The sequence below is a fragment of the Triplophysa rosa genome, linkage group LG12 (genome assembly GCF_024868665.1).
Source record: "Triplophysa rosa linkage group LG12, Trosa_1v2, whole genome shotgun sequence".
Classification (NCBI taxonomy): domain Eukaryota; kingdom Metazoa; phylum Chordata; class Actinopteri; order Cypriniformes; family Nemacheilidae; genus Triplophysa; species Triplophysa rosa.
Genome location: NC_079901.1, coordinates 18,078,867 through 18,097,273, shown reverse-complemented (window position 1 = coordinate 18,097,273; position 18,407 = coordinate 18,078,867). Strand labels below are relative to the sequence as shown.

The window sequence follows — 18,407 nt, the reverse complement described above, 5'->3', positions numbered from 1 at the left end:
ATCAAAGATGTGGACTCGGGTGGAGTTGTCAGAGCTGCGAAAACTAGACAACTGTTGGTTCATTGAGCGCGCTCCCCGTCTTCGCGCGTTTTACGCAGCGGAGCGCTTTTTGCTTTCACTGGGCTAAGGGCTTTACCTTCTCGCGTAAAACACATCGGCATCGTTTTCTTTTGGCTAGATAATGAAATCAACCCGAGTCATTTTGTAACGCAGAGTTGTTGGCACCAATAGACGACGACAGAAAAGGCGCTCGAGAAAAGTAGGCTGCGCGGTCTGAGAAGGGTTTGAGGGGTGAGTTACACATTGACTTCAAGAAGTAATGATTTCCATTCATAAACAAACCAGTTGTGTAACATTTTAACATGGAAAGGAAGGCATCCTTTCCGGTATCAAAAAAGCGATTGTTAACAAAAACATTTGCGCATGTAAAGAATTAATTTCAACAACTGTTTTGCTGAAGTCAAACAATAACTATTATTTGTGTTTTGCCTTTATTTCTGTTTTTGTAGTTGGACAATGTTTAACAATATTGTACGTAATTGGTTATGTATTTCAGTTTTTGTGTAATTACCTGTTGTCCAAGTTTCCGCTTTTGTTGTCGTAACGTTCATTCATTTAGCTCTTGGTTAGCCATTATAAACTTTCACTGCATTGCATTGCTCAAGGCATTATTCACCAAACAGGATGTCACACATTTAATCCTTTACTGAAGCTGCGGTTTGACGTCTGAGCAGAAATTGTGATGCTTAAACAGCTTGCTTAATGTCTATGCGTTCGGTCTTGGGATAGAAGAACACACAATCTTGGCATTAGTTTGAGTATTTTATATGACTTCTGCAAACAAATTATCTAAATGTAAATATTTATCCAAATAAAGCATTTTGTTTGTTGAACAAGCACATGATAAACTTACAAGAATGTTACAAAAACAAACTTACATTTATTGTCATGTGGGAAAATGTATGTTTGCTTTTCATCAAATGGACACTTTCATTTTTTCTTATTGCTGCTATAATTTGTGTATTGGTTTGTATCATACAGCGGCTCTTATTAGTTTCTTCTTAATTTAAATACATTTTAGATAAAGTGTTTAGATACTTCCCAGGTAATGGATAATAACATATTTTAGAGTCCTTTAACTGGGAAGTGTACTGATCGATCCCATCCAGTCAGATCCAGCTAGTGTTGTAGTAAATGTAAGTCTAATGGAAAACACCTTTACCCGTACATAATATCAGTAATACTTGTGTTTTTGTTAATACACAAAGCCTACAGTAATTCTTTCATTCAAAAAAGTGTTTTGTTGTCTAAAAATGGTATAAAGTTATCATTTTGTACGTGGAGACTTCTGTTGTTAGGGAATGAAGGGACATAGACTCCAGGGGATGGGGGCAGGTACCCTAAAAAATACCCCCCCCATATTTATAATATATATAATGATGGAAAATGATGATTGGAAACGTGCATATGGTTTAATTACACATTAGAACCCAAAACACCTCTGTTATCTGGCACCTTGCAGATAAGCGATGAAGTGCAGATAAAAGCTGATGATCATACGAGATAAGCCATGTTCATGGTGTCATTTTAAAACATATTGCCATTTTGACCTCATTTGGGCCCATGTCCAGATGAGATACAGAACAACAGGGTTAGTCAATGGCTTACTCATTTGTGCAATATTTGATGTTGTTTACTGCACAGACTACACTCTCACCTGGTCTTCGGCTGCAAGATTTCTTAAGTGATCTTGAGTATTCAGGAAGTTCACGGTGCTGTGACTGTCTGTCCTGTTTTCCATGACATCACCCACATGTGGAACGTGTCATTTATCTGTGAATGGTTACCTACTGTACTGTGCTACAGTATATAATGGTTATTTGATTGCCGAGTTCATTTAGAATCTGAACAACCCTGGAGATTACATTTAAACTTAAGATGCCGTTTTGGGATGGAAACCCAGGTGAGTTATCCTTATATGTCCTGAATGATCAAAAACGTTTGCTTTTGGCTTTGGATAATAGCGTAGTTAAAAAAGCTTTTAAAGTGTTAGCTCATCCAAAAATTAAAATTCTCTTGTTGTTTCAAATCCTTTTTTGGTGGCATGTGAAGTGAAATTTTAACAGATTTTGGTGCTACTTTTTGTTTTATACAATGAATGTGAAAAGGGACTGAGGAGGTTTGTTAGTAATGTTCTGTCTAAAAAAATTACGGGAAAAGAATGTCATACGAGTGTGAAAATAAGGACTTTTTAGGATGGTTTTTGTGAACCAATTCTGTTAACAGATTTTTTTAACTAACATTTTTACTCCACTAATTGTGGCGATCTTATTTTTGTATGTTTTTCCATCTGTGGTTGGTTGCTCTCTCACTTTTTGTTATTTTCTTGCCTGCTGTGACCAACTGGTTGACAAGTTGTTCTCCAGACCAACTCAACCAAGCTGTTCTATAACCACTAAGTCGATTAGTACCATCATGTACTGTTTCCAAATGAGTACCACTGGTAGGCAAAAATTAACAAAATTGACTAATCTTAGTTCCTGTTGTTAACATGATAAGTTGTAATGACATTTTAAGGTGATGGGATTCTGTGTGACATGTCTTTTTTCTGCTTTGTCAATTGTAGTCACAGCCTAATTGTGGTTTGTGACATTAACACAGAAACAGACAGTGGTACATCAGTATCTAAGCAACACGAGCCCTCACTGTATTCCTCATGTCCTGGTGTGACGCTCATGTTCTGTATGTGCGTCCGTTTTCAAGTCTGCTAGCGTGGGGAAATCATAAGATTGTTTGGTTTTTATTAGAGAAGTTGTTTGTCAGTTGGCCGTGAACCCGTGAACCAAGTCTCAAAGAGATGTGGTCAAATGATTTCTGTGAAAAAAGGTCAAACAGTGCTGTGCGGTTTATCTCTACTGGACGGTTCCAGTTCACTGTCCCACATTTTATTTTTATGTTGGAAATGATTAAAACTGATAATAATAGGCTTTCTATTTTGATGTTTCAAATTGCTGGCCAACTTGGGGCAAGCGCTAAGATAAAAAGTTTATAAAAGCACTCATTGAAAACAAACATTATTCAATTTAGATTTTTTTTTTTTATTTTTTTTTTAGATTTTTTAGATTTATGGTACATTAATGGAACAGTTCACCCAAAAATGAACGTTCTGTCATCATTTACTCACCCTCACGTTTTTCCAGATCTGTATAAATGTCTTTGTTCTGATGAACAAAGATATTTAGAAGAATGCGTGTAACCAAACAGTTCTTGGTCGCCACTGACTACCATTGCTTTATGCTTTATATATCTTTTTTCTGTTGAACACAAAAGAAGATATTTTGAAGAATGTAGTAAAGCAAACTGTTCTGGAGCACTTTTTACTACCGTTGTAATTTTTTCCTACTGTGGTAGGTGGCCAAGAACTGTTTGGTTATAAGCATTCTTCCAAATATCGTTCTCTGTGTTCATCAGAACAATTACATTTATACAGATTTGGAACAACTTGAGGGTAAATGATGACAGATTTTTGTATTATTTATTTATTGTCCCTTTAAGTTAAATTGGGGGATCCCAGTGATAATACATGAATTTTGTATGGCAGCATACCAAAGCACCTATGCAAACAAGTCACTGTGTGATATGTTAAGTCTCATTTGTAAGTCGCTTTGGATGAAAGCGTCTGATAAATGTATATGGTATGTTTTTTTTTACTGAAAGATAAATGACAATTCAAGATGGTGTACCGAGAAGTTAAACCCACTCTTGTTGCCCCCAGGGTGTGGGAGAGGAGGAACTCCCATCTCGATGGCTTATACTTTGGGCTCGGGGCCCGACGTGGGTCCTGCCATCAGGCCCCAGCACTGCATCACGAAGGTAGAGCTTTCTGTCTGTGGCTCCAACCTGCTAGACCGTGACGTGGCATCAAAATCTGATCCCTTCTGTGTTCTTTTCCAAGAGGTGGATGGCAACTGGGTGGAGGTAAGGAGCAGTAAAGTTTTTCCAACCTTTAGAGATTAGAGGAGTAAAGGTGGGGTCAGGAGGTGGTTGAGCGTTTAAACTGGTGACGGGTTAGCACATAGAACTACATATATGTGGAGATGTCTTTGAGCAAGATACACACAAGGAAAAATAAGATTTTATTTAGGAATAATAATAAAAAAGGAAGCTTGAGCATATGAGTGTGTGTGCAGTCTCTATGGGACTGCGCCTTGAGCAGTCCAATCATCACAGACCCATGCTGCTGGTCAGTAGGGCAAGCCTGCACATGAAATCTCTCTTTCACGGCACACTGTAACCATGGAAACAGCAAGGGAAACAAAGGAATGTGTTTATTGTAATGCAGGATCAAATGCATTTTAGAAAAGGATGTGTTTAACTGATGTGTAGACTGCTTAAGGATTAATGATTATATCAAGAACGCTTATAATAAGTGAAAAGATTTACACAAGAACCTATTTTTGAGACTAAATCTGTAGCACAGATCAATAGTGTCCATCAAACACTTACATTATAAGGGAGTATTGTATTGGTCAATGCTTATCCAGTAGATGATGCAATGCAGATGTAATGTAGTAATATGCAGTAATGCAAATTTAATACAATATTATGCATGAATGGAATATTTTGTAAATAAACATTTCACACAGTATTTACTCGAAAATGTTTGAAAACAAAAAAAATGTGTATTATAGGCTGTCAGTATTGTAGTAAGTTGGTGACACAAGATGGTTAACACTTCTGTTAATTAGCCAAGCTGGAACTCTTATGTTGGCATGACAATTGAACAGCCCTCCTCGAATTCACATGGCCTCTGTTTGTATGTGCCTTCAGATGGCTCGAACCGAGACCGCCATAAATAACCTGAATCCAGTGTTTGGCGTGAAATTTCAAGTGGACTATCACTTCGAAGAGGTCCAGAAGCTGAAGTTTGCCATGTTTGACGAGGACAAGTGCAGCTCGCAGCTTTACGAACATGACTTTCTGGGCGAGTTTACCTGCACGCTGGGTGTGGTACGGTATCATTTTCTTTGTTTCATCTGCTGCCAGATCAATTTGTAGATTATCATTAGGCTCTTGGCGTGTTAGTTATGACAGATATCTGTCTATAAAGTCTCTACTCATCTGTTAAATGGGCCATCTGTTCTGTTTTAGATTGTGTCAAATAAAAAACTACACCGACCACTGATTTTAGCGAATGGCAAGCCGGCAGGAAAGGGGACCATCACAGTAAGACACCAAATACACACCAAAACATCAATAATATAGACATGCATATACTTACTGTATATACATATGTGTGTGTGTGTGTTTAATGTGATTATATGTTTATATATGTGTATATACTGTACATTGATGGAGTTTTTTTAAGAGCATCATGATATGCTGTGTTTGTTGTAGATAACAGCCCAGGAGTTATCAGACAACAGAATAATCACCCTGACCATGTGTGGGAAGAAGCTGGATAAAAAGGTGAGTTAAGAGGTTGCACTAACCAAATCAAGCACTTTCAAAAGCTTTCAAGCCTATATATATCATGTTGACGTTTATTGTGCTTTGTATTTCAGGACTTTTTTGGCAAATCAGACCCCTATTTAGAATTCCACAAACAAGGGGATGATGGGAAATGGATGATGGTTCACCGAACAGAGGTAAAACTCTGAGTTTACATGGGAATGTATTCATTTAGCAGACACTCTTATCCAAAGTGACTTACAAATGAGCGACCAGGTTAACACTGTGCACCTTCCTACTGTGATTTATTCTTCGCAGGTCATTAAAAACACGTTGGATCCGGTGTGGAAGCCATTCACAGTTCCTCTCATCTCACTATGTAATGGAGATGTGGACAGAAACATTAAGGTGTGTTCCAAGATGTACAGCATGTTTGTAAAAAACACATCCCGATGAGACAAAATTAGCGTTCGTGCCTTTTGCCTCGTTTTAAAGATAATGTGTAATGCCACAGGTGCTGTGCTATGATTACGACAATGACGGAAGCCATGACTTCATCGGCGAGTTTCAGACCACCGTCACCAAGATGAGCGAAGCACAGAACTCAGTGGAGGTGATCTTGCTTTAAATTACATTTGTCTAGTGAATGCTTTTATCCAAAGCAATTTATAGTATATGCCAGGTTTAAATTTTGTCCTTATGTTGAACCCACAAGCTTTGCATTGTTCGCACCTGCAGGAGCACTAAAGCGGGGACATTAACACAGTAAAAATGTTTAATTGTCTTAATGCGAGAAGTAAAGCTTGGCTCACGGTAATGCCTGTCACTGTTTTGCCAGAATACTACAGTATGTGAGTACTAGCTATGCCTCATTATCTGGCATAATGAAGCTGGGAATTAGTGAGTGAAAGAGCAAAAGACAGAGGGAGATGGAGATGGAGAGAGAGGAGGTGGGAGAGAGTAACTGGCTCTTTTGAGATGCAAATCACTTGTTGTACCGCTGCCTTGTTTGTCAGAACAGGCATTGTGTCGCCAGTCACAGTTAGACAGAAAATGCATTAAAATCTCCAGGAGCAAGTGCTTGGTTTTGTGCACTAATAAATACAGTTTTGCAGCGTTCTTGTATTTACACTCTGCTGCAGAGCATTAGCTAGAAGATATGATGTATTTTGTAGCGTGTTGTAAATGAATTGAGCTCCTGCAGTGATTGTCCCCCCTCTGGCTTCATGCTATGTTCACATCTCTCATTTAAAAACTCATCTAGAACAACCCTGATGCCGTCTTTTCAGACGAGATATTGTGTCAGTATGCTTCGGTATTGCTGAAATGAACAGTTACTGTACACAATCTAAATCTAAAATTATTTATATAAAATGTACAAACATGTATAACAAGGTTGTAGGGGAGATTAACAGTTATGGTTTCGGCTAATGTTAATGATGCAGTCACTGATTTTTTTAAAGGGATAGTTCACCCCAAAATGAAAATTCTGTCATCTTTAACTCACCCTCGTGTAATTTCAAATCTGTATGGCTTTCTTTTTGGTTTTGTGTCCATACAATAAAAATAAAAAAGTCAAGGGGACCAAAGTTTTTTGTTTACCAACGTTCTTCAAAATATCTTCTTTTGGGTTTTGCAGAAGAAAGAAATTCATACAGGTTTAAAATGACAAGAGCGTGAGTAAATTATGACAGAATTTTCATTTCGGGTGAACTATCCCTTTAGGACAGGTGTTCACAGTGTGAGTGGTCTGTAACGCAGGACTCTCTGTTCACAGGTCGAGTTTGAATGCATCAATCCCAAAAAACAGAAGAAGAAGAACTACAAAAACTCCGGGATCATAGTTCTAAAGTCTTGCAAGGTAAATTAAAAATTAATCCATTATTCAGAGGCAACAAAAAGCGATGTAAAAACCTTCTGCGTGCCAATGAAAGCACATTATGTAGTGCTCATGTGTCATTTGATTATATATATTTTTAATTACATAAAGGTTTTTAATTGTGACTTTGCTGTAAGAAAAGAGTAGATTAATAGTGCTAAATCCCTATTAAATGAAATGTATTAATATCAGCACAAAACACCTGTCACAGTCACCGTAGCTTAAATTGCCTCAGCCGATGGATTCAGTCACTACCAGAACACGACTCAAGTATTAAGTCTCACATTATATGCACACACACATACACATACAGTACAATGAGCAACCTTTTTTATAGAAAGACTTTAAAGTTGATTGTGTTTTTTTATTGATTTTTTGCTATTTCGATTCTTTGTTAGATCACAAGGGATTACTCTTTTCTGGACTATATTCTGGGTGGCTGTCAGCTCATGTTCACTGTGAGTATAATAACATCAACTCTTTATGGGTCTGCGTGTAGGGGGGGTCATGTCATGCATGCAAAATATGAAAATATCATTTGTATGCAGATGATTTTGAAAATATTCTGTCACTCACACTATTTCACCTGACAACCACAATGGCAATGACAGTTCCAGTTATAAAGTGTCATATGTGTACGGCAGGTCTTTTTGACAAAAAACGTCAGACATTTTCAATACTCAGGGTCAATATCAAATTGAGTGAACACAGTAAAATCTCTTTTAACACGCTGTCCAGTTGAACCTGCTCTATATATGGTTCCTATATATGACTCAATTGCCTTCACCAATGTGATTGGTAAGAAACGATAAAGTGAGTGAAATTCACAGGTTGCTATAGTTACAGTGCGCCGCAGTGTTAAGGTCCATGTCTCTCATTTGAAGCTAAAGACAGAGAGACACAAGGGATGTGAAAGAGAGAGATCAAGCTAGCGAGAGAAGTGAACAAAGGAAAAGCTTTGAGAAAAGTGAATTCTGTGTCTTGTATCTCATGATGCACATTTTCATTTGCTGACCTGCAGATTATGATAATCCCTCATGTCAAGATATCACCTGTATTGATGTTGCTATATAGATTTCCTAAAAAAAGCCCTAAATGAAAAGCTGTTTGTGGTGGTATATAAAAAAATCTGGCACTCATGGCAGCTTTATGGAGGCATCTGAGGCATTATAAGTAAGAGGACATAGAGCATTTGTGAAATGAGTTTGCATTAGCTAGCCATTAGTCTGGTTCATCGTCAGCATGATTTAAGAAAAAAAGAAGCCTACTTTTATGATGCCATTGTTGTCCAATTTTGTAGTTTGTTTATGTGGCTCCAGCGAGACAGCCAGCCTCTAAAGAAATGGAGGAGGATTTGTAACAGGCACACTGGGAGAATAGAGTAGACATCACTATGGGTTATTCTCATATGCCGAACTTCACAGCCTGGTCAGCCGGAGGCCATGACGGGAAATGTGAGGCTGTCAACAATAAAGGGCGCCTCATTCTGTCACTTCCTATTTCCTCATCCTCACATTTCCTCAACACTGGTTTTCCTTTTGCCTCATCAGTCTGTTTTTGGCCCCGGGAGAGGTGTTGGTACAGCGGGTATAGGTGTTCTATATGAAATGTGATACAGGAAGCTTAGAAACAGAGACGTTGTAGGCATGTAGTGTAGGAGGAGGTCTTAAGGACCGTCGTTAGATCTCTTGAGCAGATCTGACGGTCAAACCTCACTGGGTGATGTCAACATTGCCTTTAGGTTCCGCATGAGCTTTGAAATGAGAATGCATATGAAAGGGAGTATCGTATTAAAGCTTTTTGTGTTTTTAATACACTGGGGAGAAAACATTGGAAGAAACCTGAATTTTTTGTTTTTTGTGGTGAATTGTTTCCTTACTGATTCTACAGGTTGGCATTGATTTCACGGCATCCAATGGAAACCCGCGGGAACCGTCCTCTTTGCATTATATCAACCCAATGGGCAGCAACGAATATCTGTCCGCCATATGGGCTGTAGGCCAGATCATCCAAGACTACGACACGTAAGTATCAGTGTTATTAATAAAACACCCATTAAAAGTCTACACATGGCCACAAAAGCAGAGTGCTGAAATCACACCTTCTTGTTCACACTTTATGTCCACAGGGACAAAATGTTTCCTGCACTTGGTTTTGGGGCTCAACTCCCACCTGACTGGAAGGTGAGAAAAAGTGTAACATCAGCGTGGACGTGTCCACGTATTCTAAAAATGTGTGTATTCATTTAGAAGCTGGCTTTCCTTTTAATGAATCGATCTATTAAAATTTAGTGTGAAATCCTGCTCAAGACTTTGTACGTGTGAAATGCAAACCAGAATTTTAAGTGTAATGCAGAGAAAAGAGAGATAAAGAAAATGAATAATACTCGCATATCAAATGATTATGCAACTGTCATCCCATCTGTGTCGCCATGACGCTGGAGTGAACAAGTAAGTCTGAGCGAGGTACTAAAAAGGCTTTGACAGATAGATGGTATTGTGTGCTGTGACTGCGGTGAACATGAATTGCGATGTGGCCAAAGATCCTTGTGAAAAAAATCCTTAAGATTGACGGTAGTTGTGAAATTGATTGCAGTGAATCGGTTATTGAATTGGTAGTTTAGGACATGGACATGATCTCTAAAGTCATGTCACTTTAAACATAGCCAATGAAAATATATGGTAGATAATTTCCTGTTTGAGTAGTTGGATGGTGGACGACTAGGTGAGAGCATACTGACCCATTCCTAGATATTAGCTCATTTTCAATTTTCTTTTTTCCTCTTATATCACAGGTGTCCCATGAATTTGCAATCAACTTTAATCCCACCAACCCGTTCTGTTCAGGTATATTCACACACATATTTTCAATTTGTCATTTTTGACTGTAGCATCTATACAGAAGACTCACGGATGGATGATTTGTTAAATGTAGCTTTATTGAGAGTGTTTTGCGCGTTTGCAGGTGTGGAGGGAATCGTTCAGGCTTACTCCAACTGCCTGCCTCACATCCGCTTCTATGGACCCACCAACTTCGCCCCCATCATCAACCACGTGGCCCGCTTTGCCACCCAAGCCCTTCAACAGGACACTGCAGCTGTAAGTATTTCCAAAACAAATTACGAAGCAGCTGCATACTTTACAACAAATCTTCCCAGAATTCCTTTCGTTTAATTATAATTCAGGCTTGCGTTGATTTTCGTGCCTTGCTATGATGTAGGTTCACTTCCCGAAGAACGCTGATCAAGTTGCTTAGCATAAAAAAGCAGTGCCCGTCAAGTGCATGCCAATGTAAATCTCTCAGCTGAGAAGACTGCATGCTCCAAACTCTTTCTGTTCGGCAAGTTTAGTTTAACATCTATACTTAAAAACTATTAGCTTATTTGGATTGTATGGTCAGGTAAATCGATGGATTACTTTCTGAATTTAATGTTTGCCATCCTTCGACTGTCATGTGTAAAGTACTGGAGGTCCATGGAAATAAAAGCATCTGTTAAATGCCTTCAGTGTTAATGTAATTGACGGTTTCTTGCATGTTTTATGTCAGCAGTGCCTCGTTTTGCTATTTAACAATTAGTGGCTTCCCATGAACATAGAGCCTGTGTTTATGTGTGTGTGCGCCTGCGGTGTCAGAGCAATTCTGGACAACGAGTCTCCATATAAAAGCCTCATTAGTCTTTTCGCATCCTATTACTCAGCTGCAAAAGCACTCTCAGTCTGTAAGACTAAATGACTGAAACCACATCGGCTCCACACCCACTTCACACAAATCCCTCCAGAACTCCCTTCCCTCTGCTCGGAGAGGAACAGTGCTCCACTGTGTTCTCTCTCTAACTGGAAAACCGTGTAAGCTCCTTAGATAGAACATTCCAGAAAGGTATATCCGGACAGGTCTTCCTTTTCAGTGTTGGGTGTAACTAGTTACTAAGTAATTAATTACTGTAATTTAATTACTTTCCCCTTGAAAAGTAAAGTAAGGGATTACTTTTATTTTTCTGTAATTTAATTACAGTTACTTCTTATGTAATTAAACTAAATACTTTGTGTAATATATGTGTGTGCAATAGTGGAATTGACATCAAAATTCAGAGTCTAACTTTAAAATCTGTGCGTTAATGTATAATTCTCACATTTGTAATACTTTGGTCAGAGTACTTTATGTAGTTTAATATTATTTATTTGAATGAATTAAAAGAGCCGTTTCATGCCTATCCTTGAATCACTTAACTAATCTATAGTTATAGAAAGGCTATAGAAAGTACTTAGTAATAAGTAACTAAATACTTTTTGGAGAGAGTAATTTGTACAGTAATCTAATTACACTATTGAATATGTAATTAGTAACTAGTAATTTATTACTTTTTCAGAGTAACTTACCCAACACTGTTCCATTTCCACAACAAGACCACATGTCTGTTCCCACAGTTTAACTCACTCTGTTAATCTCCTGTGAACATGTGTGTCATTTGCTTTTAAAAGGGGAGGTATGTTATTCAATCTATAACCTTGTGTGTAGTCATTCAGTATCCAAATATTCTATACACGTCTTCCAAAGCTACAGGACAGCTTTGTGCCGGTACATTTTTTTGGTGAACTGTTCCTTTAAGAGGTCAGTCATGTTGTTTTGCTGGGGTGTACACAGACGTGCGGTTGTCTAATAGATACCAGCACTGACCCTTGCGCAGCAGAGTCTAATTGCTCGGTAGGACACTGGGAAAATGTGCCTCTGGTTGTTAGTTCAAAGTCTGCCGAGGGCCTTTGAACGGCGCACTGCAGCGCTCACAATTTCTCCTGCTCTTATTATCAGCCCTGTGGAAAACAGCCATTAAAATCTCTTTTCAATTATAGCTATTTATAGAAGCTGATTCAGCGAACAAATGTTCCCTTTTTTGCAGTTGTTCAGGGGTTAGTGACTAATGAGGCTGTGCCCTCAGGTTTGCTCTGCGTACAGGCCATCCACATAGGCTAGCTTCAGAGGAGAATGGGAACTGAGTAACGTTTGTTTGTTTTGGGGGAGCTGGGCTGTACACAATGCAAGACGTCATACTGCTGAATAGCTGGATAATCATTATTGCACACTCCGGTGCATAGAGTTGGGTTTAGGTAGAGAATTCAGAGGGAGAGAAAAGCTTAAGAGGATGTGATCGCATTTTTGTTTACCTTTACATTTGTTATTTACATAAAAGAACTAAAATAACTGAAACTAAAGAACTAAACTGAAAGTGTACAAACTCACTAGGGATACTTTATCCAGGGCCGTCACAATATGAAATTTCCACTACATAGGTATAATGGCCAAAATAATGAACAATTTCAATATTATCTAAATATCTATTTGAAATATTTGAAATATGCTAACAGTTAAATTCTTCTTTAGTTTCCTGTTTTTTTGGCCAAAAAGTGTTTTTTTTACCATTGTGCCTCTTAAATCAAAATGTTGCCAAAATGAATGCAACGCCACCGCCAACTATGTTGAAGTGTCAACAGATACGGGTCGTGAATTATTTACAACTATGTGTATAGTATTATCATGATATCAAGACTCACGATTAATACTGTGGTTATTATAAATACCGGTATATTGTGACACCCCTACTGCACCCCATATTACATTTTTCACTTAAAGAATTTTTTATATAACATTGTGAAAATTGTATTCAGTATTTGTACAATAATTAGATTCTAATGAAAATGCTTTGTTGAGATTAGTAAATAATTGTAACAATAATAGGCAAAAAATTAAATGTTTAGACACATTACGGGAATGAGAAGTTTGCGGTAATCAGAACGGCATGAGATATGTACCTAATTTTCTTTAAAATGATTTCCCAAAAGTTCTTCAAAAGGCTTTCATTTCTTTAAAGGTCCAATGTGTAATTTTTTGGAGGATGTATTGACAGAAATACAATATAATATACATAACTATGTCTTCAGAGGTGTATAAAGAGCTTACACAATGAAGCGTTGTGTTTTTATTAAGAATTTACCTAAGAATGAGCTATTTCTATCTACATACACCGCGGGTCCCCTTGCATATAATTCGACATGTTCTGTCAGCCACCATAGTGTTTCGACCGACAGGGGTGGAGTGAGTGGTTGGTTGCAATTCGCAACCTTGCCGCTAGATTTCACTGACTGGACCTTTAAGCAAATAATACTTATATTAAAAAAATTTTCATTTGTAATAATAATTCCATAATTTAGTTTTTATAGGGTTAAATGTTTTAGAAATGTGTACACACAGCTGATCTTCTAATGACACTACTTTTTAAAATGTCAAAATAGATGGACACTAAACCATATATTTTATTAGTAGATACAGTCAGTCCTGATGCTCATTGAAAACATCGTGCCACATCACAGCTATGCTATAACCTGTCTGGAAGAGTGCAGGAATTTTCTTTGGTGGCCTCTCATGAGCTAAATGCAGTGTTTCGCTCGCACTTCATGACAAACACTTAGTCTGGTAGGAAAACTTAATAGTTAGTTATTATTTAACCTCCTTTAGAAGAGGCTAGAATGCTTTCTATCCTTAATTGCACCCTGTCACCTCTAAAAGATAAAAATGGGTAGTGAAGAGAGAATGACAGAGCCTTAATCCAGTAAGAAGAAGATTGTGCTGTGGTTATGTTCTATTTTGGTGAAAGGTTTTAACAGTGGTTTGTGAACTCCTCAAGTGTTTCAATCCATAGTCAATATTTGTAACCGCTACTGGGACTAAATGGAAATATTTTTGACATATTTATGCACATCATTTAAAAGCAGGGAAAGGTTTTCAGATGACTTACCAATGAACACTTGCATTATGAGTGTAAGCGTTTTGTTTTGAGGATCACATCAACTGCGTCTGTGAATATTCAGGTTAACTTTATATGTGTCCCTGCACTAGTTAGCGAGACACTAATGAGCCGGTCACGAGCACATCAAAAAGCCCAGACTTCAGGGGTCTCAGCGGGGGTGGGGGCGATGTCATACACACTCAACTGTTTGTGGATGGGTACGGCAGGAAGTCCAGATGCTGAATGTCCAGACAGTGTCTTTGTAAAGGTTACAGAATCCACCTGCATTTTTGTCATACTTTGACAATTTTCTTTGAGCAATTTTTCTCTGCTATTTCTTTTTTCTATAAGTATTAATGTCTCATATATATTTTTCCAAAATTCCAACTAATTATTGTTGACATGCTGTAGGAATACAGAGCTATACAGTTTGTTTGCACTGCTCAGATAATTTGGGTTTACAGCATCTTTCGGGAAGTGCTCTGACTTTTGATCTCTGTATCAGTTTATTTTGTATATAGGTTATTTTATGTGTGTTATTTCGCACGGTTACTGGTTGGACATCCTGTTCGTTTTGTTTAGCCGTGTGTTTATTTAGGAAGGTTAAACCGGTGCTCGCAGGAAGAGTTGCCCACAGTGTCTCAGCGATACAGTATGGCGTTAAGGGCAGGGGGCACGGTTTTGTTCCTCATCTGATTCCATTCCGCATGACTGTACTTCCCATTTCGGTCGTAATAGCTAAATAAAAAAGATTGAACAGCCTTGACATTGTTTTCCACTGCTTGCATTGCCGTCTTTCTAATATTCAATGACCTACATTTAACAAATGAAAACAAAGATATTTTGAGTGGTAGTTTCTTGTATAAATATCAACACAATGTCAGGTTGCTATGTGGTTGCTAAGGTGAGAGGTTTTTTCATTTCTATGGTGTTGCTATAGGGGGTTCTTCATTTATGTTCACAGCACGGTGCAAAACAAGTTTTCCACTTACGGTTTAAAAGATCCACACTTTAAGGATTTGAAATTAATCCCTAACTGTAAGTACGAGCAATAGTAATTATGATGCTTGCTTAGGCAAACCCCTCTAATAAGCCACGGGCTGCATAAGCAATAAAGGGAGCAAGGTAAATTTCATTATGCAGTGCTGTTTAGAGACATATGACTCAAACATTAGTCCGCAAGAGCAAGATAAACACGTTCCATGAAAAAGGAGTTTTACATCACATCACCTGCTTATTTAAGGGATTTAGGCTGGAAAACCAACTGGCTGACCAGCAAAACTGCTTGAAGCTTTATGATGTTTTTTTGTTTTGCAGAGGTGGCAAATCATTTTAGGTAAAATTGTAATTACACTTTGCATGTGTGCAGCACGATGAAGTCTTTAAGTACTGCATAGACTATGAAGCAAAGCTAAATTATAACAGGAAAGAGAGGAACTGCACCATGCTAAGTGTTAAGGAGCCGTGGCGGAGAGCAGGAGGGGGTCTTGACAGCATAAATCCCCTCAGCACACTTTCTCTCTCGCTGTCTGTTTGTGTCTTGTGGGGGGAGGGCACCGTGGCAAATTTCAGCACATTTTGTCATTAAATCTTTAATCAACCATCATAGTTGTGGCTAGATTAAACATCCCATTAGTGGTTCTTGCTGAAGCACATCACTATTACTGTTGGTTACATTTGAGGGTTTTTCTAAAACTCAAATAGTGATGCTTTGATATCTCAAATCATTTGTTATTTTTATTTTTTTAGTAGAGGTGTGCTTTTGGATTTCATAGCGATTGGCTTTACGGTTGTGGTCTGATAAGAATCCCACTGCACTGATTTAAATTGATTTTGGGATTACTGAGCCCTTAAAGGGATAGTTCACCCTAAAATGAAAACGACCCCTGAAGTCTATCATCATTTACTCACCCTCAAATTGTCCCAAATCTGTATAAATTTCTTTGTTCTGTTGAACACAACGAAAGATATTTGAAAGAATGTTAGCAATTTTCAGTTCTGGAACATCATCCACTACCATAGTAGATTTTATTTCTTCTGTTGAACACAAAATTAGATTATGGACTCTTCTTCAATAAATAAAGAGATTCCGAATCCAGGCACTCTCATAGAAATGTGGCAATTTAAAAAGCCTTTATTTTCAGGGCTTAACTATTAATAATACCAACGCGTATTGGCCCTAGCAGGCCTTCATCAGGGTGTAAGACTGATATTTTGAAATAGATAGATATTTTAAATAGACAAAAATGTGACATTTTGAAAACAAACAGTTCTGGGGCACCTTTGACTAGCATTTTAATTTTTCTACTTTGGTAGTGGATGATCTCCCAGAACTGAAAATTGCTAACATTCTTCCAAATATCTTTCTCTGTGTTCATCAGAACAAATACATTTAAACAGATTAGGAACAACCTGAGGGTGAGTAAATCATTTCTGAATTTTTCATTTTTGGGTGACCTGTCCTTTAACTAGCTACCAGTATACAGTGTCATGAATAGTCGTGGCCTCTTTGTATTTGGGCCACCTAGCGACCACCCAACAACACCCTAGCAATCACCTGGCACATCCTAGCTACTGCACAGCAACATGCTGACAACCCCAGTCACATGTGTTCCTGCACAAGCTCTTTTCATTATATATCCCGTCTGTCTCTTCTGCAGCAATACTTCACACTACTAATTATTACTGATGGAGTGATCAGTGACATGGATGAGACACGTCACGCTATAGTCCAGGCTGCCAAGCTGCCAATGTCCATCATCATCATCGGGGTGGGTAATGCTGACTTTACGGCCATGGAGTTTCTGGATGGTGACAGCAGCGCGCTGCGATCTTACACGGGAGAGGAGGCGGTCCGAGACATTGTGCAGTTTGTCCCATTCAGAGACTTTCGCAATGTGAGTATGACTTTCTCTACACTTGCGAGTTAATGTAATCTTGGGTTATCTTGTTTTTAACATTGTTTATGCTTTATTGTTTAGCCAAGGTTTAATAATTAATCCGGATCTAATCCGTAAACCATTACCTAAATTTGGCTTCCAAGATTTGTAAAAAATTAAATAAGGAAGGTTAAAGACTATAACTTAGCGATAGTTTACTCAAAAAATACAAATTATATTATTTATTTACTTTCATGTGAATAAATCTGTATATGACTCTGACTTCTGGAACACAAAAGATATTTTGAGAAATGTCTCAGTGGTTTTGTGTCCATATAGAAATCAATGGGGGCCAGTGTTGTTTGGTTACCAACATTCAACAAAATATCTTCTTTTGAGTTCTGCCGAAGAAAGTCATACAGGTTTGCCATAACATGAGGATGAGTAAATGATGATTTTTACTGTGAAAGCCCCTATATATGGATTGGTCACAAAGTCAGGGGCCTTGTTGCATGAACTACACGAGTCTAGTCTTACAAGTTAATCTCATTTTTTTTCTTCAAGACTGGTCATAACTTCTTAAAGTCAGTTACATAGAAAGGTAGACAGTCTAATTGAAAACTGATTGGTCCTAAAAAAATTGCTAGTCAGTGCGACAAGTTGTTAAGACAGTCTTAATTTAGCAGCTAAGTTTATGCTACTGGCCCCAGGTCAAAAAGTCTTTGCTGCTCAGCTTTAAACTCTTAATATTATGGAGATCAATTGACCCAAAGGCTTCAGCTTCCACATATAATCAATATTGCTGTTGCCACAGACAGTTTCTTGTTGTTCTAAACTGAATTCGATCCTGGATCACGTATGTAAACAGAATTAGCAGTAGGAATGCGAGTGGGCGCTCTGTGGGCCATGTGATTTCCTCAACAGCAGGAGGGAGCGGACAGCACTCTTTAATTTGGGCTCCATTCAGAAGAAATTAAAATTCATTTAGCGTAGCTGAGAATATGGAGGGACGCGGTGCCAACATTCGCCACTAGATACGTCTGCCATTCCTTCGTTTTCATGAGATGGAAGTGGATTTAACAAGTCCTCACTGCCAACGTGTACTCGAATGTGCAAATTCAACGACGTTGATATGTTTTTGTTGTTCTCGCAGGCGCCGAAGGAAACTTTGGCCAAATCCGTATTGGCGGAGCTGCCTCAACAGGTCACACAGTATTTCAAACAGAGGAACCTGTCGCCTAGCAACACGAAGCTGGAATGAGCGCTCGAAGCCTGAAGTTCACAATGCATGTTGCCAAAACCTAACTGTTTACAAATCCCCCTTGACCGATTAAATGGACAAAGTGCATGTTTTTTCTTGTAAATAAATGTTTTTATTTATTGGTTTCTATATATATATATATATATATATGACAACACA

General features: G+C 38.2%; 1 protein-coding gene across 1 annotated transcript; it reads left to right on the top strand.

Annotated features, from left to right (window-relative positions):
* The first annotated feature begins 60 nt into the window (after positions 1-60).
* cpne2 (copine II) lies at positions 61-18,398 on the top strand. The gene is made up of 16 exons (XM_057347468.1): positions 61-291; positions 3,776-3,978; positions 4,831-5,010; positions 5,152-5,226; positions 5,398-5,469; positions 5,565-5,648; positions 5,770-5,859; positions 5,966-6,064; positions 7,229-7,312; positions 7,729-7,788; positions 9,221-9,354; positions 9,459-9,513; positions 10,125-10,176; positions 10,295-10,428; positions 16,769-17,005; positions 18,141-18,398. The coding sequence occupies exons 2-16, from the start codon at positions 3,805-3,807 to the stop codon at positions 18,246-18,248; spliced, it is 1,638 nt and encodes a 545-aa protein (XP_057203451.1). The 5' UTR covers positions 61-291; positions 3,776-3,804; the 3' UTR covers positions 18,249-18,398.
* Positions 18,399-18,407: the final 9 nt, after the last annotated feature.

Excerpts from the sequence above, each read along its gene's own strand:
- cpne2 (XM_057347468.1), top strand. The coding sequence starts at position 3,805 with ATGGCTTATACTTTGGGCTCGGGGCCCGACGTGGGTCCTGCCATCAGG. Across the intron at positions 5,011-5,151 it reads TTACCTGCACGCTGGGTGTG|ATTGTGTCAAATAAAAAACT; the intron begins GTACGGTATCAT and ends GTTCTGTTTTAG. Across the intron at positions 5,470-5,564 it reads GGAAGAAGCTGGATAAAAAG|GACTTTTTTGGCAAATCAGA; the intron begins GTGAGTTAAGAG and ends TTTGTATTTCAG.